The sequence below is a fragment of the Bombus pascuorum genome, chromosome 9, assembly GCF_905332965.1.
Source record: "Bombus pascuorum chromosome 9, iyBomPasc1.1, whole genome shotgun sequence".
NCBI lineage: Eukaryota > Metazoa > Arthropoda > Insecta > Hymenoptera > Apidae > Bombus > Bombus pascuorum.
In genome coordinates, this window is record NC_083496.1 from 16,603,556 (window position 1) to 16,629,383 (window position 25,828).

The 25,828-nt window shown below is 41.7% G+C and overlaps 2 protein-coding genes across 2 annotated transcripts in view; one reads left to right on the plus strand and one right to left on the minus strand.

Moving 5' to 3' along the window:
* The window catches only part of LOC132911028 (protein tipE), a 232,202-nt gene that overhangs the window by 86,915 nt on the left and 119,459 nt on the right, over window positions 1–25,828 (minus strand). The window lies entirely within an intron of this gene.
* LOC132911032 (retinal homeobox protein Rx3-like) lies at window positions 301–11,981 on the plus strand. Its single transcript, XM_060967362.1, has 4 exons — window positions 301–755; window positions 5,274–5,563; window positions 9,532–9,619; window positions 10,749–11,981. Exons 1-4 carry the CDS (start codon window positions 683–685, stop codon window positions 11,210–11,212), a joined length of 915 nt encoding a protein of 304 aa, XP_060823345.1. The 5' UTR covers window positions 301–682; the 3' UTR covers window positions 11,213–11,981.

Below are 25,828 nucleotides of genomic sequence, written 5' to 3' on the forward strand. Positions count from 1 at the left end.
GGATGAATATACTGGATGAGGACACGATGAACGAAGATGGACACAGGGTGAGAGAGGATCGGATTGAAGGAGGAAGATTGGAATAGGGAGGGGGTAGGAGAAGAGGTGGAAAAAAATCCGGGGATTTACGCGGAAAGGGCAAAATATTCCCCGCCCAGGTCTCATTCAAGCCCCGAGTACGGGGTGGCTTTGGGTGAGAAGCGTGCGCCCTCATTGGCGGGGAGGCTAATATGGCGGTGTTAGGGGATGCGAGGTGGGGCGCCTGTATGCGATATTAAGGGCTGCTTTCATGTCCGACGAGCCAGTTCGTGGTGCGCCGTCGTTTGACGCATTTTCTTTTCGAAGTCAGAGTCGTGTGGAACTACTGACGCTCTGTGGTTTTTCTCTTTCCTTTTCTCTATCCATTTCTCTGTCCTGCTTCGATTCCACGTTTTATCCTTAAGTTACCTTACACGCCCGTATTTTTTCTCAACGTGTATTATTTCCCTTTTCTCTCACTCGCGCCAAAAAGAACGTTCTCCCACGAAGCTCCATCTATCTGCAAGTCAACAGCGGGAAATACGATTTTCTTGATAAGAGAGGATCTCTCGTCAGTGAACTATCGTGTACCTAACGTTGCTTCCGATAACCCTTTGACATACGGTTGCAATTGTAATTTCCGGTGACGCTGTCGCGAAGAAGCATGGCACAAACTTATAATCAAAAGCGGAACGTGTACAGCATCGATCAGATATTAGGACACGGTAACGACAAAGGTAAGATCTTTATTTTCTTGGTGTATCCGCTATAGTCACGTGGAAGGAAGTGGCGAATAAAATTGAAGTCAACGTCGTCGATCGTTGCATTTAGGATCGTTAGATCGTTGTCGTTAGGTTGTGCGAACTCGATTAACGAATCCAATCGAAAATACTATCGTCGACGTCTCGTTTATCACGTTGTAATTTATTTAGACAGCAATTATTATAAACAAAATAGCTGTAACATTGAAAATGAAACGGTCGTGGCCTGTTACTTTCTATTTACTCGCGGCGAAACACTCGCGCGGCTTCCACAAACCCGCCGAGCAATATTGTATTATTATCTAGTATCTAATATCGTTAAGTAAACTAAGGTCTCATTTACCAACATTTTATTACTGTCGCATCGATCTGCTCACGATTGCGATAAAAAGTTTCCTTCTAACTAAAACAAAGTGGGTTATCTATCTTAACCCATCGACCAACCGCATCAGATAGGCCGACGTAATTGTATGGCAATTTAGCAAATGGCGTTTTACCGATTTTTAAAATCGTTAACATCGATCGACCGATCGATCTTTTATGTACTTTTCTCCCTATGGTTTTTCCTTTTCCTTTTTTCTCTCTAATCCACGTAATACGCACGTTAATCATCGTGTTAGGAAAAAATTCCAGTTTCTCAGCTTCTACGCTTCGTTACGCGTACGTTACTTTAATTGCCGTGAGCGTAAAAAGGCTAATTAGGTCGAAGTTCGAATCTATAGCGACGATCAGCGCGATGTAAATTTACAACGTGACTTATAGCACGCGAACAACCCAGCACCGCTGCATGTGCACGCTTGTTTGCGAGGCCATTTTACGTGGGAGCTCCCCGAGCAAACGCACGAACACGCAATTATTTCATCAAAACATATCCAACAATGAATTTCTCAAGAAAAAATCACGATTACGTATAATATTGTTAATTCCTACTTCGCGCCACGTGCTGCCTTCGCTGTTTCGCGATAAATTATGGAGAGAGTCATTTCTATACACGAGTCAGGACGTTATATAACTGCGCCACGACACGACATCAAAAGACGCTTTAAAACACGATGTGACTATTAACACGTTACAAAGAACGGGTTTTCTCTTCTTCAATTATGAAAGTATAAAGCGATTAACGGAATAAGGCAGAACTGTTCTGCCAGTGTACCAGTAGTCACGTGAATCTTCGTAGAAAAATCGTAGATTCGTATTTTATACCGATACGTAGACACTGACACACACAGAAGATTAATCAACCTTGCGTAAAGCTACACTTATTAAATTTCCGCGAAGATACTCGTGGTACGTTGATTTTTTGCTCCGTAAAGGATTATCCCGACCAGTTTAGCGGTGAACGTATTACCCGTAAACCCTCTTAAGGATTTTATTAGATTTTCAGCGTAAAGCCGGACCTTGTGTAATCCGTTCTAGCGAAATATATCTTGTTCAAGAAGATATGGGGTATGAGCTATCCTGAACTCGTTATCTTCAACGATTAGGGATTTACTAAATACAAAGGAAAACTATGTATATTTTTATATAAATTATTTCTTTTTGTTTTTCTTTCTCAGGTAGTCGTTAATTACGACGATTGCTGACTCATCAAATTTCCATACATTACGAATTGGTCTACGTGCTTACGTATGTTTCATGATACATGCGAGTACACAAGTAGGAATACAGTCGATGATCACTGTATACAGGTGGACCGATTATTGGCCCGTCCCGATTGTGGCGTGCAGAAATCAGGATGTGTTTGCGGATTTCGATCGTACAGTCGTCTAACATAATTAATGCGTCTGACAATACCCGTGCATCGAGTGTCCATTGATACGGTTCGCCGAGTATCACCTACAGATCGACACGTTCTCGGTTCATGGATCAACAGAATCTAGATTCGTAGATTGTGAAATGGTAAATAATCGGAGAATTTCGTTTTCATTCCTTTGATCCAGCGATTTACAGAGACGGAATTTTTTTCTCTAGTCTATTACTTTTGCTTTAGTTTGTGCGTTTCATACGCAGGTATAATATTATTCTTCGTTAGAGTAAAACATCGATCGAGGTTTAGGTAGCTTTCCCAACCAAAAGATTCGATCTTCTATATTACTGAATTTTCTTTACCGAATCTTATCGTACGTGTTTCACGAATAGGTTCGTATTATCGAAATGAGGTGCAGCAAAGATCCTAGATTCCAAACCTCGATCTTCCATATTATGTTGAACATTTCCTCGATGCGAGCTTCGAAAGATTTCTATTAAAGGATAAATTCGAGGAGCTGGTATCGGCGGAAAAGATATATCGAGGCATGTGGTCAGCGTAACACGGTAAATAAATCTTTAATTTGGCGCCGCGAACTGCCTTTTCGGGCCACCCTCTCCGACTCAAACCCTATCGGTCGGTCGCAGATTTAATAAAAAGCAGCGGAGAGTTAGGCATCAAGTGGGTACCCCATTGTACCCCTAGCATGAAAACATAAAAATCTCTCTATTCACTGTGGATTATCCGTACGTTATTTGCGTAAATGTTAGTGCGATTACGCGCACAAGCACACACATACGCACGCACGTATCACTTCTTTCTCTCTTCCTCGTATCTTTATCTCTCTGTCAGCATAGGGAGAAGAGAGTCGACATGCGTGCCAGTTCGAACAATTCGCTTCGTTCGCAATTTATAACAACTGGCAGTTAGAGCGGCACCGAAAAGTAGGATTAGCGTTATTACGCACGAGTAGTAAATGCGCGTCTAATTAGTTCAAGCAAACGTGTGTAAGAGGATGATGGAAGCGGCGCACAAGGATGAGATACTGATATTGGAACTTTGTAAGTTACCTGCGGTGGTCGTTATCGCGTTGTTATCTAATTTCGCGGTCGATGTTGATGAGATCAAAAGCGTCGCCCTGTCTAATTAGATAGATTCCGCTAATGAACCCAGAATTTTCTAGATTAATAGCACGTTACAGAGGACGTTATTCCTACTCGTAGTCGTTCCTATAACTCTGTACTCTTGCGCGATTGAATCAATATTATCAATGAAATTTTACAGGTTACAGATTATAATAAATTCTTTTACATGTCACACGACTAGTTTAGCAATAGTAGTAGAATGAAATTTCAGAAGAAAATTTGACAAATAACGCAACTTGAAACTTATGGAACAGAAGTCTGATTCTATAAATTTGTTCTATCTTCAGCAAGCAAGTAAAATCCTAACTAAAATCCTAACATGATAAAGAGCCGATAGAATTTCTCTCAACAATTTTTTTCTTCTCAATAAACACCTAAAGTATTATCAACACGTGCTTTTAAAGAGATCATAAGCATCTTTCCCGCTGCGGAACGGTTTACAAAAAGTATCATACTACATTCTGCGTGTAGTATACTCTAATGAGCTCTTTAAACTCGGTCGACGTAGATGGTCATAGAAAAGACGACAAAGCAGACAGAAATAGAGACGTAAGAAGAGAGCGAGTGAAAAAGGCGACAGGGGCAATAAAAGTTAGATAGAGGGAGAAGGAAGGGTCAGAGAAAGGGGCGCGTGTGATACGCGTTCGCTACGTGCAAGGGGTTGTTGCATCGTAAGGGGGGTTCGAACGAGCGGGGGGCCACCGGTGTACGACATGCACTCGTGATATTTGCTAATCACTGACGGCAACGGTTTTTAAGTACTATCGAGCGTGTACGTATAATGTACAGGTTCGCATCGATGCGTTATATTTCATATATAGGCGGATGTACAAAAAATGAAGCGCCGGGTGAGGCTTAAAATTGGCAAATCCGCCGATCGGACATGATCGGCGTATCGGGCGTATATCGGCGTCCAGTCGTTGCGCGGCTTAAAAATGAAATTGCACCCACACCGACCCCGCAGCATCTCCAACCCTTCTCTGTCCCTCGCACACTCCCTTCCATCTCCTCCCGCGTCAGTGTTCACGCTGTGCTCCTCGCTGTTTCTCGTCGCTTGTGTATATCAACTGAACGTCAATTTCGTTTTGGCAGCGCGGACGATTTAGCTTAATCGCCCCGATCCTCTCTTTCGCTCAAGTATCGAAGGCCCGCGCGACCGTTTGATACGCGTATCTATCCGAACTTCAATACGATCCCTGGCCCTTTAACACTAACCATTGGTCGATGTCTCTATTTCACTATACCTCGCGACGAATCTAAACGTTAACGATTTAAAGACCGATATCGTCGCTTAACACCGCAACGACCATAAGCTAGAGTTATTTGAATCAGCCAAGCTTCTACACTTTGTAATTCAACCTTCGATTTCTATGGAATAATTAAACTGTGATGTATACAACAAGATATTATCAGATACAATAATATATAAGAAGGAAGTATCGTGTACTTTGTATTTGATTTTAGCTAATTTGAAAATAAATTTAGTTTCTAATAATAATGATTTAGTTGAATGACGCGTAAAGAATTATATGGGAAAGAACGTCTTAATTCGTTGAATGACCGGAATTCGAAGTGAATCGGTCTTTTCTTTCTTGTTTTCAGATCACGCGACATCATCCGATGCCATCGGTGATGCCGGAGACACAGAACTCGGTCATTTGAGTGATCATCAGATAAACGATGGCCTGCACGACCCTTTAAATCTAGGAGAGTCGGACCGGTTAAATCTAGGAGAATCGGATCGGCCGCGCAAAGTTCGAAGGTCCCGCACGACGTTTACTACGTATCAGCTGCACGAGCTCGAGAAAGCCTTTGGAAACACACAGTATCCAGATGTGTTTACCAGAGAAGAACTCGCGATGAGGTTAGACCTTTCCGAAGCTAGGGTACAGGTGGGTCCAATTATGTAATTGAAAGTGATTACTTTCTTCATTTATTACCGATAGCTTAACTTCTGAAAAGGGAACGATGATAAGTGAATATTTTTTAGTTAAAAAATCATTAGACTTTTCAATGCAAAAATAGCTGATATTGTAAAATTCTTAAAATAAAAGTATCAAAAGATCCGACACAATTTATTTTATTTAATATTTTGTCTTATAAAAGATTCCCAGCTATAAATTATTAATTATTCTTGTATTTGTATTAAATACATTTACGCACGAAGTAATTTTCGTTGTTTAAGAAAGAATTTTCGTTGTTTAAGAAAGAATATTCGTTGAATGTGCGTTGTAAGATAGTTCTTTTAACGTTAGCCACGGTTCGATAAAATTATAGTAGCCAAGATGTTCGAAATTGTCTTTAAAACTGTGTATGCGCACCGCAAGCTTTTCAAGCTTGATATTCGAACGAAAGCCGTTGGTGAATGAGCCGCAACTTCAGCGTCGGCCTCTCAACTAATTACATACTATTGTACCGAAAATCTGCCGCTTCTCTTCGATGTCTGTAATTTCGCGAAAGACGCGCCAAACCATACTCATGCTAGAGGGATTAATTTTATACGAGCCAGTCGAACGGTAAAGAGCGTACGGGGTCGTAATCTGCTTTGAAATTATTTTCCAGATGTGCCTTTTAACGGCCGTGAGAGAGCACCACCTGCACATATTTTGACGTCAGTGAAAACATAAAAAAAAAAAAAAAAAAAATAAAAAAGAAAGAAAAAAAAAGAAAAAAAAGAAGAAAAAAGAAAAAAGAAAAAAGAAAATAGACGAGAAAGAAAAAAAAGAGATTTACATGCATAATTATAATTTTCAAACTATTCAAACTGTTTAATCAGTTTGTAGATTCAAACCAGTAACCTCGACATAATTTTCTAACGCGTTCCCTTATGGCTTCGTCATTCGCGTTAAATTGATTAAATTTTGATTTTAAAAATTGGTAAAGAAAACCTCGTTTTCGATATCGATGTATTCTTTAATTTCTCCCTATTCTACAATATTCTTTCTTTTCCCTTTTGACCATGTTAATTCGATCGCGAACCCAAATAAATATCTGCCCTAGCGTCCGCCAACATTATCACTCAATCATTCACGAAACGAGTCGGAATTACGTGACGTAGAATCGGCACACGACGATGTCGTCGACGATAGAGACTAGAAGAGGGGTTGAACTGGAGTATTGGCGACGCTCCCATAAATTATGACTTTTACATCGATAGAAATCAGTTACAGGATTAGCGTAACCATCATGGCACCCTCGCTCGTACGTGCAACAAGGAGACGAACAGTAGAGCTTCTTAGCTAGGATGAAACAGTGAATTGACGGAAGAATTGAAGAGACGGAAGAAGGGGTTGATCGTGAAAGAGGGAAGAAGAGAGTAAGAAAGAGCACTGTGTGTATATATATGTGCATATATATCTATCTATCTATACATATATAGATAGATATATATATATACATATATAGATAGTAGATGTTTTTGTGTGTGTGTGTGTGTGTGTGTGTGCGTGCGCGCGCGTGTGTGTGTATGTAGAGTATAGAGAAGGGTCGTGGATGGTGCCGTCGTCGAAGGGTGGCGTGCAGTTGAAAAGAGACAGAGAGCATTCCGATTGGCCCATTGTGGTACAGCCAAGCGACAATGCCGGCAATTGGCCGTCGCTCGACAAAACCGCTAAATGATCCGCCGCGGCGCAGTGGTGCCACGGCCACTTTATTTCAATCTAGGAAATCCTCCGCTACTCCTCCTCCCACGCCGCCCTCAATTCCAGATGCGAAATTACCCATTTTTCGGTATTAATGGCCGGCCGATGTATCGTGTTCGATCGTCGATCGGCCTGGATGGTAATGGAATCGCGAATCGTTTCTGTCCCGCTTCCCATTCCCCGCGTAACAGACGCGTCGCATCGAGCCTTCTAGCTTTCGCTTTTTTGTTACTGTGTTTGTTTATCGATTCAAAGAGATTTTTTAATCGTAGTTAGAACAAAAGATGCACCGCGCCTCGAGAGACGTATGAAACAGGAGGAATTATCTCCTTGGTATGCAAAATTTTGTGAGATCATGGAAAGAAACATCGTAATAGCGATTATTTATGTTCATTGAGTGCTTACTTTACTGTAAATATATTGTAAATTACTTTTTCGTATTTAATATAAAATACATACATCGCAATAGAGCACATACATTACTGAACTATTCACATCCAGTAAAATTTCATTTGTTACCCAAAGAAGTGAAATTAATTTATCGTTAGGGTTGCTAATTTTGTGGACGTAGAAATTTTCAATTAGGTATTTAAATAATTCTTGTCTATTACGCGTCATTTTATTTCCGTCAAAAATAAATTATATCACGAAGTCAATCTGTATTTATTAATTTTCAAGTTCATTTTTACTTATTAAATAAGCCGGTTAACAGGTTGAGCGTCCTTTTTACATCTACTATTTTGTAACGCTATATTAGAAGGTCGTAATAGATGAAATTTCGAAGGTCGTAGGAAAAATGTTGGCTCTGGTGCTTTCAACAAGTAAGAGAGAGCGTCGACAGGAAATTTGCGGTAGAGACGGCGGTGGAAACGTTACACCGAGATTGTACGGACCGTAGATGGGGGGATTCAAACTTTCGGGTTCGCGTTGGGTCGGTTAAACGACGCGCTGCAAGGTTTGCGAGCACTTAGGCGTTAGCGGGGTATTCAGGAGCGATTAAATAATTAACAGCAATTAGGCAATTGAATTTCCTTCTCCAGCCTCGCGACGTTCGCCTCTTTCCCTTCCTCCAAGCTCCTCCTCCGTTCAACTGAACGTTCAAAGTCACTTTCAAAACTTTCCTTGATTTCCAGTTTCCATCAACGATATTCCTAATTTCTATTTCGAAATATTTTCAGTAATTTCCAACGTTACACGCGTTAATTACAATCCTTTTCCAATCCGTATCATGCCTGTCGAATATTTTCGAATTGGTTCGAACCACGTGTGTCTAATGAATTATGAAAAATCTTGAAGCAAACATCTTCGAAATTACGATCCAGAGGCGATAAATATCATCGAACGATCTACGCGTATCGGATCAATGGCGACGAACGTCGTTGACCGAAAAACACTGGATTTTCTATACAATGGAGGCAGGATGTAAAATGCAAGCTCTCCCTCGTTCTCTGTCTGCTTCTCGCGGAATCTGCCAGTGGCCACGAAAAATCAGAGCAACCCAGGCAGAAAGCGAAAGCATTTATATGGCAACGGGGCCAGCAGTAACGGTGTGTTGGGGGCTTTCGAAGGGGCGGCGAGGTGCGAGGGCAGGGGTTGCTACCACTCAGGAGTACGGAGGAAATCAGGATAATTGTTAACAATTAGCTTAATCAACCTCGAGAGCAAGCTTTTGTTGGCTGGTTCTGATACGGCCGCCTGGGGTTCTCATGCGTCGCTCGCGCGTATTTTCTTCTAAGAAATAATTCGATGATTTTACGCGACGAACGTCCCCCTAATTACAGAACAAAGGGAACGGATGAAAAAATTGCGTCGTATCTATCTTCTAATGAAAAATTGGAGTACTTACAGCAGTGTAGGTTCTAATAATTTTATTTTCTGTGTCCATTTCGTTTCATCAATCTTTAGAATTTCTCCTCGTCCTCGTCGTATGGATTATGGTTGCGATCCGACGGACACAGATTGTATCTGTAACATAATATAGCTTCACCACTAACGTAAACTTCAATTATTAGTTAAGTATTACCAAATACTAAATACATATTTCGATATTTTCGTCTGATATGATATCGTGTCAGTGAATAATTAATCCTTGCAAACCTAAATTGAAGACGATATTTTAAGATAAAACGTTTCAGATGATTCAGGCGATTAAATATTTTTAGGATACATTACAAGTATTATATTAAAATGAAAAAAAATTATTGTTCTTATGATTACAGGTCTGGTTCCAAAATCGGCGCGCGAAATGGCGTAAGAAGGAGAAAGTACTCGGCAGAGATACCAGTTTTATGCACGTCGAACAAAGTGGTGTGTACGCGTTTCTTTTAAGAACTGTATTCCGCGTTCGATTCTTTATTTCAATGCTAGTGAATCGCGTGGTCTGCCGATTTAATATACGAAAAGACGAGTCGCAAAAGTTAGGGACGGTAGATGCAATCAACATCAATTACATCTAATTCCAGTGTCGGCCATCGTAGCTACCACACGCGAACAACGTGCGACGGAAGCTTGATCGTTTAATTTTTCATGAATGGTCCGATCGGTGCTCTGTGAAACTTTACGGCCAGCGATCTGGAAAAAACGAATAAATTTTTGTTTTCGAAAAACGATAGATCATCCGTTCTAATTTGGATAATTCGTCATTCGTTAATTTTTTAAACATTCTAAGCAAACAAACCAACGAAATCCTTACTTTAGTCGAAACACCTAATTTCAGATTAGCTTTGTCCAAAATTAATTGACTGTTCAAGATGTGCTATCCTCCGATCTGTTAAAAAAATTTGTCGACGTTTTGACAATGATTATGTTCTGCATCGTATTTGATAGGATAGGATCTTTTATCACGAATTCCTGCCAAGTATCTAAATGTTAAGTATAATTTACATTTATTTTCTTCTTCAATGAGAAAATACGATCAATTTTATTCGCTATACATAGCATAGTATCATTCGTTTATTTTTGTCTCCATCCAGTTCTTTCAATAACGAACCTATCTAATACATGTGTTACCATACATTTCTCGATTGTATGAGCACATCCGATAAAGCGTGCAGTCTATGAAAATACATTGCCTTTCAATCTTCTTAAAAACCATTTAGAACTTTCCGAACAACCAAGTTTCCTTCTTCGAGTCTCTCCTCTATGACCTGCTCTTCCTGAGTTTCCTCTCGTCTAATGTCACTGGCAAACATCTAACAACCATCGCATCGAAACACAGCCGAAACAAGGAAAGAAACCAGCAGATAGAATAAACGCCACGATCGGAGCCACTCCTCCTAACGAACGGCCAATTGATTCTGGACAAACGATAGAGACAAAGGCGCAGTTGGATCGCGAAATGCTAATTCTCGTCAGAGGCCAAAACGGAGCAACCCCGTGGCGGAGGAAAAAACTTTCGCAACGAACTAAAATCCCTACGAAAATGGTGTGATTGCAGGTGTCAACGAGTTGTCCCTTCACGCCCGCCTGCTCCAAACCGCCGGCGGTGTGCCAGGTGCGGATCCATCGACAGGACCAGCGGGTGCCTTTCCCTGGTTCATCCCGCCGGTGTTCCCACCGCCGTGGCCGGCCAGCGCGCCAAAGCTGCCCCCCTTGCACGCGATCCTGTCTCAGTATATCGGGCTACCCCTTCCGCAAAACCTGGCGTCTCTGAACACTGTTCTTCCGGTCGGCTTGAACCCGGCCTCGACCCTCAACCACAACAACGTTAATGGACACACGCTTGGAAGTCACATACCTGCACATCCACTGAACTTAGGCATGCAGAATCTGCCGCAGAATCTCAGTTCGAAGCATGACAAGGAGGAGGATTCCGCTTCGTCAGACGATGAAATCAGAAGGCAAAGCGCGGAGGTGCTGAGAGTGAAGGCAGAGGAAGTTCTACGCAAAGTGGATAATTAACTGTGGCAGCTGGAAAATTTATCAGCGGCCTGATGTAAATATGACGGAGAATGGGAAGATACCGCAACAAGAGCTGGATTGGACGTTGTTGAATGTCTTAACTTCGTACTTGAACAATGAAGGCTGAAATCAGTGGAGTATCGATGGTTAGGGTCTCAGGGGTGGAACCGGAAGAATTTCGCGCAATCATTCGCTTCGAATGAAATGCAACAATCTAGTCTGTCAAGTTATTCGATATAGACCTTTAATTTGAGCCGGAAAGTGTTGATGTTGAAACCGCTGGCGGTTTTTCGACGATGCAGGGTACTTTTTGTTATTTGTAATCGTGATACATCTTATCGCCTTCGTTGTTTTTCAATCTTTTTTGAATGACTACCGCCGTACTCGTATAAATGCAATATGGAAGGTATTGGTTGACGAATAGCCCTATGGATTATTGGATGGTTTCGGAAATTACTAGATTTTGGTACTTATCAGCGCGCGAACACGACGTTGATGATAACTTTTACCAAAATCGTAGGATCGTTCACGACATTTTCTCGAAATACTGAGTAAATTGCGCAGAACACGAATTTTCTCAGACGATCCGATTTTTTAGGAACCATATAGGAGACGATCATCTGACGAACAAAGAAGTTTTGTAATATACATGTATTATACGCAAACGTGCATACATTATTTAAATATATAGATTACGTATAGTTTCTTTCATGTAAATATGTAGTTAATTAATTATCTCGAGAGAAATATATGACACTACTAAGATTTACCAACTTGTCATTTTTTCAATCCTTTGCTCAACTACCTTTTCAGGCTGCATCATTAGAGAAAGAATCGATACGTATCGTTATCTATTAAGCCAACTAATCCAATTCCAATATCACGTAACCTCGATCTTTTTCAAGCTTAACGCGTCTGTCCTTCCGATCGAAGTTAATGTCAAAAGCACAACCGCACAAATGGCAGCTAATGAACGTATTTTCACCCAAAATTAGTCTCTTATATAATTTTCCCTCTGCGAGAATACGGTTAACGTGGTTTACACGCGACAAAATCGCTTCCGTGTGATTAATCATGAAAAGATTTGGTATTGGCGTTGTTACGACAATTTCCTGAATTCTGAATCGGGCAGCTGGCGTCTGCGGTCTCCGCCCTCGTCTACGCAAGCGAGGCGGACTCCATTCCCACGGACTCTTTCGTTGTAAACATCGACGGTGGCATTTAATCGCACCACCCGTTCGCTCTGTTCACCGGATCGCCTTCCCACGTGCCTTGGCCTGTAGTATACATTGCTCATCCTGGGTATAACACGCACAACGGCAATTACAATCCAACCAATTTATCCATCTTATCAGAAATTTATCTTCAGTAAGGACGAGGCGCGTAGCGACGACACTGCCGCGCGACAATTATCGTTATCGTTATTGAACGAGCCCGTGGTCGATGTAGAGGGAGCAAAAGCACCGAGGGGAAGTAATTATTGCGCCACCTGCGCCGGGACGATCGTCATCGTCGTGTCTTGATAAGATCGACCAGATAATGCCACGGGTTTGCGGGAAACGTTGCGGTTTGTTTCCTGACCGAGCTTTCCTGTTATGATATTTCAGTTTTATTTCTCCCTTTTCCTTTCTTTTTTCGTTTGTGTTCGTTTTCTTTCGTTTCTCTCAGGCAGTAGAATATTGGTAGAATTATTTGTCAAACGAATTACGTTTACGATTCGACGATTTGTTTATGAAATTTATATGCTGTATTTTCCGAGTTTAGTCGAAAACAAATTTTAATGAAATTTTGTTCACGACATACATAAATAGAATTTTTCTATGTTTAAAATATAAACATACGAAGAAGAAGAACAATATTTCTTGACAAGATTCTTAACGATCGCAAAACGTTGTTATAGCTGTGTTTCAGGAGAAGAAAGGCTGAAAATGTGGTAGCAAGAGGAACGATCGTGTGCGATACTCGTGATATTTTGCAGACATTTTATATTCGCAACATTAGAAAGAACATACTTCGCACGCTTTCGAAATTCCTCTCCCCTTGCGTTTTAGCTGAACGACCGTGTCGCATAATGCTGTAAAGTTTCGCTAAATGGAACCTCTAGAAGGAGAAAGAAACGCTTCGGGTCTACTTTCGCCCTGCTTTCATTCATCGTGCCGATTCATAAGCATTCACACCTATACCCGTATGTCTCCGTACGATATGCACTTAGGTATCGATAGTCGCCAGTGGTTAAGCGACCAGGACGCGGAAAAATTCTTTTCCCTTTCGAAATTGCGTTCGTTGCTCTGTCAAAACATTCGTCGAATCGGTGGAAAATTTTTACTCGATATTTTCTTCGGTCGCGCACGAATCACGGAGCTACAAACGGATAAAACGAGAAACAAAGGGTGCGGGAAAAACTTCATTTTGCGTGTGCAATGCACGATGGTTCGCGGTGTTTCGCGAAACATCGGCGGCGTGAAACATTGCGAATTGCTCGGTCTCCGTCTGGACTTGGGATATTCCGAATGTAATGAATTTTTAATAAAACAGTCTATACAGGAATTTAATAAACGTTTATTATTCGTTGGAATTTAATTGCCGGCATTACAAGTTCGCGCCGCGAAGCAGAAGCGTGGTTCATCTTCTCCTCTTTTGCCTCCTTTTATATTTTTTCTCCTCGCTGCGTATAATCATATGTTTTAAGGGGCTGTGGACGAGGGATCAGAGTTGAATACCACTGATCGCGATCGCGACGGCTACGAAGGACAATTAGATTAAAAGCAGCGCCTCTCGCGGCGGCTTGAGATCCATTAGTGCCCATTGTACCACCCCATTTGTACCCCCGACGTACCACCCCCGTGTGCCGTTACTTCAGCCCCTTCCACCTTCTCCCCCTAGCACAGCCACCATCTCGAAGCCAGGTACTTATTCTCAATAGTAATATGCTCACTTCATACTTCTATCCCCTCCTACACCCTCACCCTCTTTTTCCGCCTTCGACACCCACGAACACGACTATGTTGTTCTCTCCCTCTCTTTTCTCCGCCTGCACATACACGTTTGTTTCGTTACTCTCTTTCTGCCCTCTATTCTATCTATATCTCTCTATCTCTATTTCGCCCCGTCTTCTTTTTCCCGTTTTCCATCCTGCTCTCTTCCTCTGTTCTTGAGAGGCGGAAAGTCGGGAGAAATGGCACGGTCTGAAAAGATTTCTCCGCTTGTGAAAATCACTAGCTACGCTGATACCTACGTCCAAGAACACCAGCATTAATGATACCCTGAATGACATCAATTAGTCCATCTGCCGTGATAAACCTCCATCGTCGAGATTACTACCTATTCTCAACGCCTGTTCTTACCTCACGACGACTCACTAGACGCTAAGTAACTGATTTCCACTGATTGCACTGTCCTGTCCTCCGCGAAATCACGGCGCATAATATTAACGACGGGTAAACTTCGTTCCATGCAACCTGAAATCACTCGTCTCTCTATCTAGCTGTGTATTCCTATCCCGTTTCGTTATTGTCCGACGCTTCTCCCCAATAGAGTACTACTTACACTCGATACTCGCCCTGAATTCCAGGAATCTGAACGGTCCTCGAGTTTCTCATGCTTTGGAAATATCCATTCCTATCTTCTCCACGTTTCCTTTTCCACGTTCTTTTGTATTCAAAGCTTCCGTACGAAGCAACAAAGAGGAGAATATTTCTTCTTCTAACGTCAGTCGTAGATTTGCAGTCAATCTTGCCGATCAAATTTCATTTCGGTCCGGAGAAACGGATTTTTTTATTCTACCAATTATTTTATCTAAAAGTTACTTTTACTCTTTCTTCTGTAATGAACAGCATGTTAGAAACCGATTTCCTGTCTTATATAACTTAACTACCTTATTTCCCTGGAAAAGGTGCAACGATTTTTCCTCTCGTTTCCACGAGCTTTCGCGAAGCTTAAATTGTATTCACATTTGCAACTCGTTAGGAAGCATCGAGCCACTCGAAATTGGACTATGATATAACAGTGTACGATGCTGTAGCAAAACGATCTGCTTACTGTAAGCAACGTGAAGCCGTTGTGATACGATTGCACAGCTATTGTTTATCGTTTTATCTTGTGGAAAATCATTCCATTTTCAGAGATATTACGAGCTTCGACTCGTCATAGATACACCGTACCTCATCGGCACCATATACTCTATTTATTACTATTGATCTATACAGCACAGTTACTATTGTGTTAACATTAATTAATCTTTAATAGTTATTTACTCGTATTATTATTATTTTATATATGTATATGTACGTATTAGTACCACCTGCTACTACCATTGCTATTATTCGTCAGGATTTAAATGTACCAAATTCCACGTGATCGAAATTCGTACTGACAGATGGAACACAATCGTACAAAATAACAAAGCCGTTCGAGCAGGCGGCAAATAATAAAAAAAGAAGGAGGAAAAAAAGAAAAAAAAACAGCCAATTACAGGGAAGTTTCTGGCCAAAGTATTCCCAAAACTTCAATGGAACATTCGTGGACACCCGCGGCGTAAAAAATTCCGCGCGAAGACGCAGAAACGCGTTCCGGCGACGCGGACGGTTTTGAGAACCGCTCATGTTCACACGTTGTGAAGCTGAGTGTACGATTATGCTTAAAAATTAGTGTCGTTGCGTTCTAACTCTATACACACGGTGCATACACACTTCATTAAGGCCATTAGAAGGCATCTGAGCACAGCAAGGCGACGACCTGCAACCCCCGATGCCGATCTCTTTCGCCTTTTCAACCCCTCCAAGGGTGACCGACAATAATAGCTTTTACGCCGATAGGCTTATACCAGATATCGTAAGCACCCTATACGCCTGCACCCCGGGAAATTGAGATACCTGCACGGTCCATGGATATTTTCTGTTCCTTCCAATCTCCACGTTTTTACTATTCGTCGTTATTTTCAGGCTAGAAAAAATAAATTTTTGATTTTCGATGCGAATCGACGAACATTTGTATCGAAAGAAACAATTAACATTTTGCTTAAATGTACACTTTATTTTGTCGCAATTTTCTAACAATTTGTATTTCTACTTTTGCATGTTTTATGAAACGATTTAGAAGGTAAAACAAAACAGTAATTGACGTGTTAGAACGGTAATTATGACTTAATATAGGGACGTTTTTGAGGAAAAGAACCGTCCCTTAAGCAGAAACTCGTATAATCGCTGAAGCGAAAGTCAAATCAATTTTAGGCTTCGCTAATGTAAATACGTAATAATTTATCTTTGACAAAAGTAAAATTCTAAATGATCTCGAAATAGGGAAATTGCATCCAAGAGATTAACAGATCTAATTAAGTCGTTTTCCTCCATTAATAGACTAAATATTGCTATTATTACGAGCAATCAACACAAAATTTGAAACATTATTCCTGTAATATTAGAACACAACCTCCAAATTAATAGTAACCAGTTGGGATTTATTCCTGGTTAAATCGCGGTCCATTAATCCAGCTCGATTAAGAGCGCAAGAAGTTATTACGGTAAATCAAGACGTGCTAAAAGGTTGTACCCTGATCCAGTTTAAAAAGGATCGAGGTTGATTCCATCAAAGACACTTTTCATGACGAAAAAAAAAGAAAAGAAAAAAAGGATGGAGGAATGGAAAAAAGAAGGAAAAAGAGCGGAGGAAGAGGGGGTCCGACCGATCGGATGCTCTAGCTCGTTGAAAAGATCAAAGCTCACGGCATTCTAATGGATCGTGGAACGAGGTCTTTCACACTCGATCAATTTTCTCGAATGAGGCGGTTTTCGCGGGATAAAAGGTGCATCAAGCCATGCACGTATACGACGCGCATCGGGGGTCCTCCATCGTCTCCCATACGAGGTCGTGAGGTGTCTAAACGCGACGAAATTTCATAGATCCGGAGAACAAATTTTGCCCCGTGTATCCTGCTACGCGTTCTTCGAACCAATCTTCGATCGTTTATAACTATTTTATCACGTTACTAACCCGATTGCTATCGGTACTTTGCGATCAAAGGAAGACTATAACAAGAAAACGTGGAGAAGATATTACATCAAGAAATACGTATTGGGTCTAACAGGCAGGTTTCACAATATGTACGCCCTTCATCGTTATTCGCCGAGGGAAAAGTGTGCCGGAGAAAAAGCGACTTTGGCGTATTTTATATGTAGTCATAAATTAATCGTACTATTAATTTCCAGCAGGCGGCGTGCAATCTAATAAAGCGTGAGACACGAAAGGCTGCGGGTACACTTTGATAAACCATCCGTTCCCCGTCTCTCGGTTCGCCTGTAATATTATATTACATTAAGCTGATTATCTGTGTCGCGCGGTTGTACATACTTTTTATCAGCCGGCCTTAGATCGCACCGTAATTCACTCGTTTCTCTTTTTTTCGAATGCTCGCTACCCAACGTGGAAAAATCGGGTTACGGGAAAAGTCGCTCTGATTCTGCGGTTTGTTTGCGCTGTGATATTGTTCCATATTGGTGGATTTAAGTAAGGGAAAAAAGAAAACCAAGCTCTGGGGTCCCTTATATGATAATCTAATAATTTATACAATCAATCGTATTATCGGACCGATACGTTACAAGTTGTACGTTAAACTTCTTTTTCTCAATTATGCAATTTCGCGTGAAATAGGCCAGTCGAAAAATTTGTGACTTATAAAATCTATAGATACAGTTTCGTTTATTTTATTATCAAACATAGACTATTATGTAAGAGAATTTATTGGCAAGTATCGGTTACCTAGATGTAACTCGTGAGATCTCGTTATTATCTCAATTATACAAAAATATCTTGTTATTTGATGTTGGTATCATGTTAAAATACGAAAGTAAGACGTTAGGCTATTTGATTAACGCTTCAGGTTCTGTTCTTCGGAGAATGTTTCAAGAAACGGAGAAGAAAAGAGGAACGTCTCGCTGTACCCTGATCCCTTTCTCTTGCTAGCGAAGTTATTGACCGTCGTCTCGTGCTCGACGAAACTTAGCTGGCTATTAAAAAATCGAAGACGTCCTAATGCGTCATTTATGTCGTCGAAGAAACACGAAGGCCTATCGATATCGAGGAAACCGTCGTTTCATCCCTGAAGAATTCGCGGTAAGAAGTCGAGCGACATTATCAAACTCGGTAGTCGTAGAGCGGTAGTCGTGGCAAGGTAGAGACCTTGCAAAGAAAGATGAAGAGAGACACGGAGCAAGGGCCCGTACTGTACTGTATCCGTTTAGTCCTAAAGTGCTTTCACGACCGTTTAAGGGGCGGGTTTAATGGCCGTTTAAGGGGATTTCGGTGGATAATTAGCGGTACTGGATAAAAAAAGAAGCGTCGTCCTGGTATGTACGCGCCTCTCGGTGTGAAAAGCCGCGACAAAGGGGGTCGGTTACACGATTACACGGAGGCAGGGGAGCACGGTGGCGAATTCTCGTTGATGATTGGTAGATCCAGCGCGAGTTCGTCGTTCTTATTGGCGGTACAAAGACGCTGGCGATCGTCTGGACTGGAAAATACAACAGGCTCGTCCGCACGGAAGCGTGGAAGGAGATTTTTCGAGGGCCTTTCTCCTCAATGGGGTCCTATGACCGACCTCCTGCGGCGCCGCGGCAGATGTAGACACCCGGTATATATGGATATACATCGTCTGCGGTGTATACGTTCGCATATATACGTCGTAGGGTCGTATAATAATCTGTTGGCGCAGTGTTTGGCCACAGAAGTATCTTTTATTGTAATTTCAGTCGTTCCAAAAGGAGATCCCGAAAAAGGGATCCCTCGAGAGGTGTAAGCTTACAAGCTTCTGTCTGCTCTCTAACGCCCGTGCTAAATATCGCTAAAGGAGCGAAGGAGAAAGCAGTCACAACGGCTGATGCCGACCTAACCGGTCAACGCGAGAAAAGATGCGCTACTTTTACGAGCTTTTCGTTTCGTGCCACTATGTTTCGCGTGCTTCGTTTCAGTGTTTCAATAAAATATCTAGCGGACGATTTGCGATACGAACATTCTGTTACATGCATGTACAGATAAATAAATGTCCCTTCCGGTTACACTATGACGCGATCACGCTTTACTTAACTCAACTATAATTTTTATCCAAGATCTGATTACCTTGCAATATTCGATAACGTTTGCAACGTGGATATCGTTCGTGTTTATTAATTTCCATAGAATTTCTTCTTGCTACTTTTATCGCGTTATCAGCTTACCTTTTTAGGTACGTAAGAATCGACGTCATTGAAAACCTTACTTAATACACTCCGTCGGCTAGCCCTTAAACCCTTTTGTGCTCGAGCAGTGGCGCTTTGAACTCGTCGAATTCGTCGAGAGAAATCGAAAGTATTCAGGAGCTGCCATTCCTCTGCCACCACCCCCGACCCAACCCTTCGCTTCAGCCACCGTTCGCTATCGGAGATCGTTTCAAGATTCGTGAACAGACAAAATGTAGGACGAGGCAAAATGCGGCAACCGGTCCCGTGTTATTGATTTCATCTTAATCAGATCTCAATATCTCAATTACGTTTTGAGCCGGGCTTTCCCATTTGTTTGCCGGAGAGATTTTAAAGCCAGGGCCCATTGTCTGCACGCCACCCCTGAGCCTTCTGCACGGGCTTAACTTTTCATTCTCCTGTAAATTGCAGGTTCTGTATTATGGGTATGGAGCACGGGTGTAAATCGAATGAAACAATGGAAGCTGCCGTCTACTGCGATCCTCGAATCCTGATTATCCGCCTAACGTGTCGTCGAGAGAGGGAATTTAATTTTAGCTCGAATCAGCTGTCTGTCGTCAATTATTACCCCTTCTTCCCGGGTTTTTTTCGGGCTAAGGATGGGCTACTTATACAGTATCTCTCGATTCTGATCCCTTCGCTCCATGTTTTCCGCTCCATGTTCCGAAATTCGGGTATTCTCGCTTCTATGAGCTAGACGATCGATCGATGAGCTATAAGTGGCACCGATAACACGATTAGAGAATCATCGAACGATCACCGAAGATTAACTTCTTCTTCGCCAGTTCTCTTTCGAATCTTTATAACTTTTCCGGGGACGTTCCAACCCGAAAGATATGATTAGCTAAAAAATTAATTTTTAACTGGTAATCGCACAAGAGACGAACCTTGTTCCTAGAAATGCTTCCAACTTAAATATTTTAAAAGTATCGGATATCAGACGTATGAAGTGTCTACTAAATTAATTTGGTGCTTTCTTTAAACGAAATTCAAGCTTCATTTATGAATCATATAATCTAAACTTGATTAGCTATAGCAGGAATGTTACATTTTACGATGTACTTTTTGCTTGCACGGTTAGAATAATAAATTAATAATAAAGAGCAACGAAGTTTAAAGAGGATGTAAGCAACGATTAAGATTTACGCAGTTTAACTTGCAAATAGAAAAGAAATATTATAAATAAGGAACTTGTATCCGAGTTAGAAGATAAAATGTATAACATCGTGTCGTAATAATACAAATTTGAAGAAAATGATCAATATTAAAGAAATATCGATTAACGATTTGTTAGAATTAATTTTTCAGCAAATTTTCTCCTATTTCCAGCTTTATTAAATTTCCAGGCATTAACGATATTCTATGGAAAACATAGGAAATCTGAATAGTAACAAGCAGTGACCGCGATGAAACGGAGAACGCCAAGAGCGTAAACCACGGAGTAAAGTAGGAGTAATTAATGATCGCGGGATCGTTCCGGACAGACGGTCGCGTCTGCGGTCTCGACGCGGGATTAACGAGCGGCTATTGTTATTTAATTGATTCCTGAATCTGTCCACGGTTCCCAAACTAATATATATCGCATTCCAGGGACTAATAATACATTATAGGAAACGTAGGATTGGCCTTTGGGGGAAAGGCGTGCACACGTGTCGGCACGTGCTCGCGTTATGCACGACCGGCAACATTCTCATCCTCCGCGATCTGCCTGTCCTTTTATTTAATTAGCTCAACTTCATGAATGCGTCACGCGTTCACATTAGCCACCGCTCCATTTCCTGCCAATTTGACGGATCAACGACCAACCAATCTGCCAACTATCCCGGCTAACCAGTCGCTAATAATAACAAAATTGATCGGCCACCGCGCGTTTAATATTTTCTTTCCTCGATATCCTTTTCAGTTAAATATCGTAGGTTATTTGAAATTCTTCTTCGCAAGCATAAATCCGTTTTGGATAAATTTGATCGTGTCTAACCGATTTCCTATTTACATTTATTAGCATTAATATTCATCGGCTACTCGATATCGTGCATAATCAATGCCTACTTGGGTTAAATTCCACGTAAATTGGATGAATTATATTATGCGCGATCGATAGGCGGTATGAAATAAATTCCTGTAAATTAAACGAATTACAATTAAGCATTAACGTATAATACGACGGAAATTCCTACGCTCGACGAGCCTCCGACATAAACTGCAATAACATTCTCGTAATCAGAGTTTATGCTTCAAGTAAATCTCGGAAACCACTACTACCAACGTCGATCTACCAAAACATCATCAGAAACCAATCCTCTGCTTCGAAAATCTCCTCTCGAAATACCGGCAAACCTTCCAAAGAACCGTGTTATTAAACTTTCCGTACGGCCGATAGAAAGCACGAGGCAGCGATCGCCAAATGTAATAACTCGGTTCCGTGATCCTCGCGGTGGCAATTTCTCGCGGTTCGTCTTCCTATCGCTACCTACAGAGCACAGTGGGTATACCTACCTACCGTTGCGTGAATCTGTGTCCTGAACCAAACACTTTTTGCCAACAGAATCTGCCAAGATTAAGGATGGATTGCCTATCAAGGGGGAAACGTTTGTCGAGGCGTCCATGGAATTTCCTTAAAAAGCTGCATCAACGACACGCGCGGCTCACGTTGGACGAGGAAGCGCGCCACCGCATAGGTAGTTTCATCGACGAAGAACACAGGATAGCGCGAAGATAGACAGGAACCGCACATAGGCGGACGCGGCGACCGCGGCAAGTTCCATTCACGCATACACTCGCTCGCAAACAGATTCCCGGCTTGAGTCGAATATATTGAAATAATCTGGGCAAATACGACAAGTTCGGTTATGAAATTTGCCGAAGGGCTTGTGAGCTCTCTGCTCCTGTCTCTGCCTCCGTTCCGCCCGCCCCCTCGCCGCTCCCCATCAACCCACCCTCCCCCCCCTGGCATCGCACCCTTACCTCTTGGTCCCTTTACCACCCCCTCCAAGTCCCTTTTCAGCCTCCTCCTTCCTCCCTTGCTCTTTCAGCAACCTCCAACTACCCCCGTCACTACGGCATCGCGAATCTCCCCGACCTGCTTCGAGTGATATTTGCTCAAAATCGGTTCAATAGCAACTTGGGTATTCGCCTGTTCCTCTTATACGTTTCGGGTACCCCCTCACATATAATGTCTACGCGGCTATCTATGTATACGTGTGTGTACGTAGATATCCGTAGCGTGTGTATGTATGCGAACGCGAGCGAATATGGTTTGTCGATGGGTACGCCGCCGCGCCGCCTGCCGTTTCGTCATCGTCGCAAACCAAGCGAATCGTCGCGAATAACCGCACGTTGCCCCTTACCGACGTTTTCATACTATGCTTCGAAAATCAGTTTTTCAAATGACTATGAAGATAAAAAGAAGAAGAAGACGAAGGAATATCAAAGAGTTGGGATAATCTCTTTAAACAAGGACGCGTTTCTTAAGATTCTTAGTGAGAAGAGGGACAGTCGGAACATCTCGGGTTAAATGATTCATAAAGGAAATTCGAGGAAATTTTGATGGAGAATATAAGGGGAATCGAGGTGAGAAGCGACGTAACAAAATTTATTATTTTTTACTTGCTTTTTATCGATAATGGAAGATCAACGGCGAGGTCTTAGGTGTAACAATAACTAAGCACGGATCATGTATAAACGTGCGAAACGGCGAACGTACGTGGATTTGTAACGCGCGTAGTCAAGCAGAAATCGAAACCTTTGATACACGGGGTGGGACAATTAAACGCTAAACTACCCCTCGAGGGCACGAGCGCACCCCTAATGCGCTCTTTATGGCGACTTAATGCCCCTAATATTGCATGCGACCCTTGTTTATACCAGTTCAGCGCTTCCCATTTTCGTCCTGTTTTCACTTACGTACGTACCACTACATACACTTTGCGTCGTTCGTCTACACGCGCACGGAACATCCGTGTATCCACGAATAAATCCCGGTTCTTCTTCCATAAACTCTCTGCCGGATGACCGGACTCGGTGATACACGGTATCGCTCGGTTCATTCCACTTCACCGAAAAGACTTCGCTTTTAACGTCTGCTAATGAGCTTCAATAATAATAGTGTAAGCACGAGTAATTACAAGCGACGTGAAATTTGTATCGGCTATCTGCAGTCATCGCAAGCGCTGGTGTATTCTGTCTTAACGTTTAACATACCCACAACAAGCTTTCTAGAGAGAGCTTTCCTTACCGCAAATGGGAAAACTACGAAATATTTTAATCATATGGCCCGTCGTTTTCGTATTACTGTATTTTCTCGCTACTACCATATTTTAAATCAACTTATTCCAGTGTTAATGCCTTGTTTAATTAATTATTGCGCACTACTTTCTGTAATCGTATTCTTTCACAACATTTTTGAAATCCCTTGGGAAAAATAATCTGACGATATGTCTGTGAAATATGTAAAACGAGAATGAATTTCAAGTAGTTCTTACATATTTGGTCCAATAACAAACATAATCTATATTATCTGCTAAATTCTCGAAGAAGAACTAGATGGAGTATAAATCAAAGACATAATGTATGATAAGTAAGCTACTCAAAGCCATATATCTTAAACAGTCAAAAATCGAAATTACTCTCTCGCTGATCCGACCTATTGCAAGAAGATATGCACAATTACCTCGTCAGAGACTTTACCAAAAGATAATATTTTTAATTAGCAGAGGCCAGGGACCATCATCTTCCGCGAGAGTAGAGCAGTCACAGTCGAAATTCGATAAACATACCCGGTAGGAATCAATGATTCCTCCTGTGCGTCACGTTTGTCCAGAGGGAAGATTCTCGCAAATACAGGGTTGACATGAAGAGACAGGCTGGTTAGAAAGGGGCGGCCAGTGAGAACTACCCTTGTGGAAGCCTCTGAGAACCCCTGCCGTGTGGAGGGAGGGCTGCATGGGAAAAATTGATGTTGTGTTTGTCGTAGAGATCTACCAGTCGAATAATGCGTAACGCGGCCGCCTCTATTGAATCCTAGCTAATATATCTGTCACCATTTCCGGAGGCTGTACGTCGATTTGACGTGGCCCGCGGGACCATGGTATCTTAATTAAATTATACCAAGTTACGTATTATAAGTTGGAATTGTGCGAGATGAAAGGCAGGAGTGGATTCGGCTTGATCGATACTTGGAAGATGCATCCCATTCAACCGTGGTTGGATGGATCTTTCCGTGAAAATTAAACACGGCGCATCGCTTAATTGAAAAGCGAGCAAGACCTTCCCCGGGCTAAGATGGAGCCGCCTAGAGAAGTATTTAAGGACTTCTTTGGTTAGCGCTGATTAACTCGGACGCGCGTCGATATACGCCCTTGTTCGTGTCTGCTTCGGGTCAGCGTACAATGGATTCCTTCATTATCTCTAAATGAAGAATTTATAGAAACTTTTTTCTCGGTTCTCAACTTTCGTTGAGTAATTTGAATTGAAAATGTGGAATCACTAGCGTTTCATAAAATTTAGACAAAATCAACTTAGAATGCCCTTGTCGAAAGTTTAGCATCACTACTGACCCGCAATGCTTATTATAAAAATAGTCAGAAAAGAAGTTGCTATTAATTTCGAATTGATGACAATTAGTCGGAAACTCGGCAGAAGTAAGCACTTGCAACAGTCTCTCAGTCCCAGGTTTTCCTTTCTGGTATTTCATCATCAATTGGATTTTTCTTTTGATTCTAATTAGCACAAAGATTTGTTGATACACGCCGTTGTTTCTGATTTAATGTAATAATTTAAGTAATTTAATATTTATTTTAATAATTTAAAACAAAGGACGGATTTCTTTATTATCTCTAAATTTTGTACTTCCTGGATCATTTTGCTGCACTCGTGAAACTTGTTTTCGTTTCTTTTTTTTTTTTTTTTTTGAGAATTTGCAACATTCGTTAAAGATTAGACGAAATCAAACCGCTATTTATTCCCTTTTAAATTTATTTTCAACGTTACTATACGTAAATTATTGACAGTAAATAGGTAAACGACGGAAATCTAGCTTTGCTGCCATTAAAAAACCAAAATAGTACCTAACTCTTTCACAAAGAGACGTTCGCCTCATTGAGGCGCCGTTTAATTGAAAAGTGAAAATCGAGCAAAAACCGAGTCGAACCAACGGGGGAAGAGACGAAATCGAAAACGTTTCGTAGAGAAAGGATTGCTGTCAGGAAGGATGGAAGATGTTTGAGGATTTTTTGGCTGATCAGGGCGCGGCGTCACTTTTACGTAACTCGCACTCGTTAAAACCGTCATACGAGGAAGCTTACAAAGCCGTCCGACCGGGTGCATTGATTTCCGGCTTAAAACTTAAGCTCCCCGGCTGGCAAAACTAATAACTGCTCGGCAAGGTTCT

Bases quoted from the DNA above. Each gene is read 5' to 3' on its own strand.
- LOC132911032 (XM_060967362.1), top strand. From the start codon at position 683: ATGGCACAAACTTATAATCAAAAGCGGAACGTGTACAGCATCGATCAG. The intron at 756-5,273 runs GTAAGATCTTTA...TCTTGTTTTCAG, and splicing joins AGGACACGGTAACGACAAAG to ATCACGCGACATCATCCGAT. The intron at 9,620-10,748 runs GTGTGTACGCGT...GTGTGATTGCAG, and splicing joins TATGCACGTCGAACAAAGTG to GTGTCAACGAGTTGTCCCTT.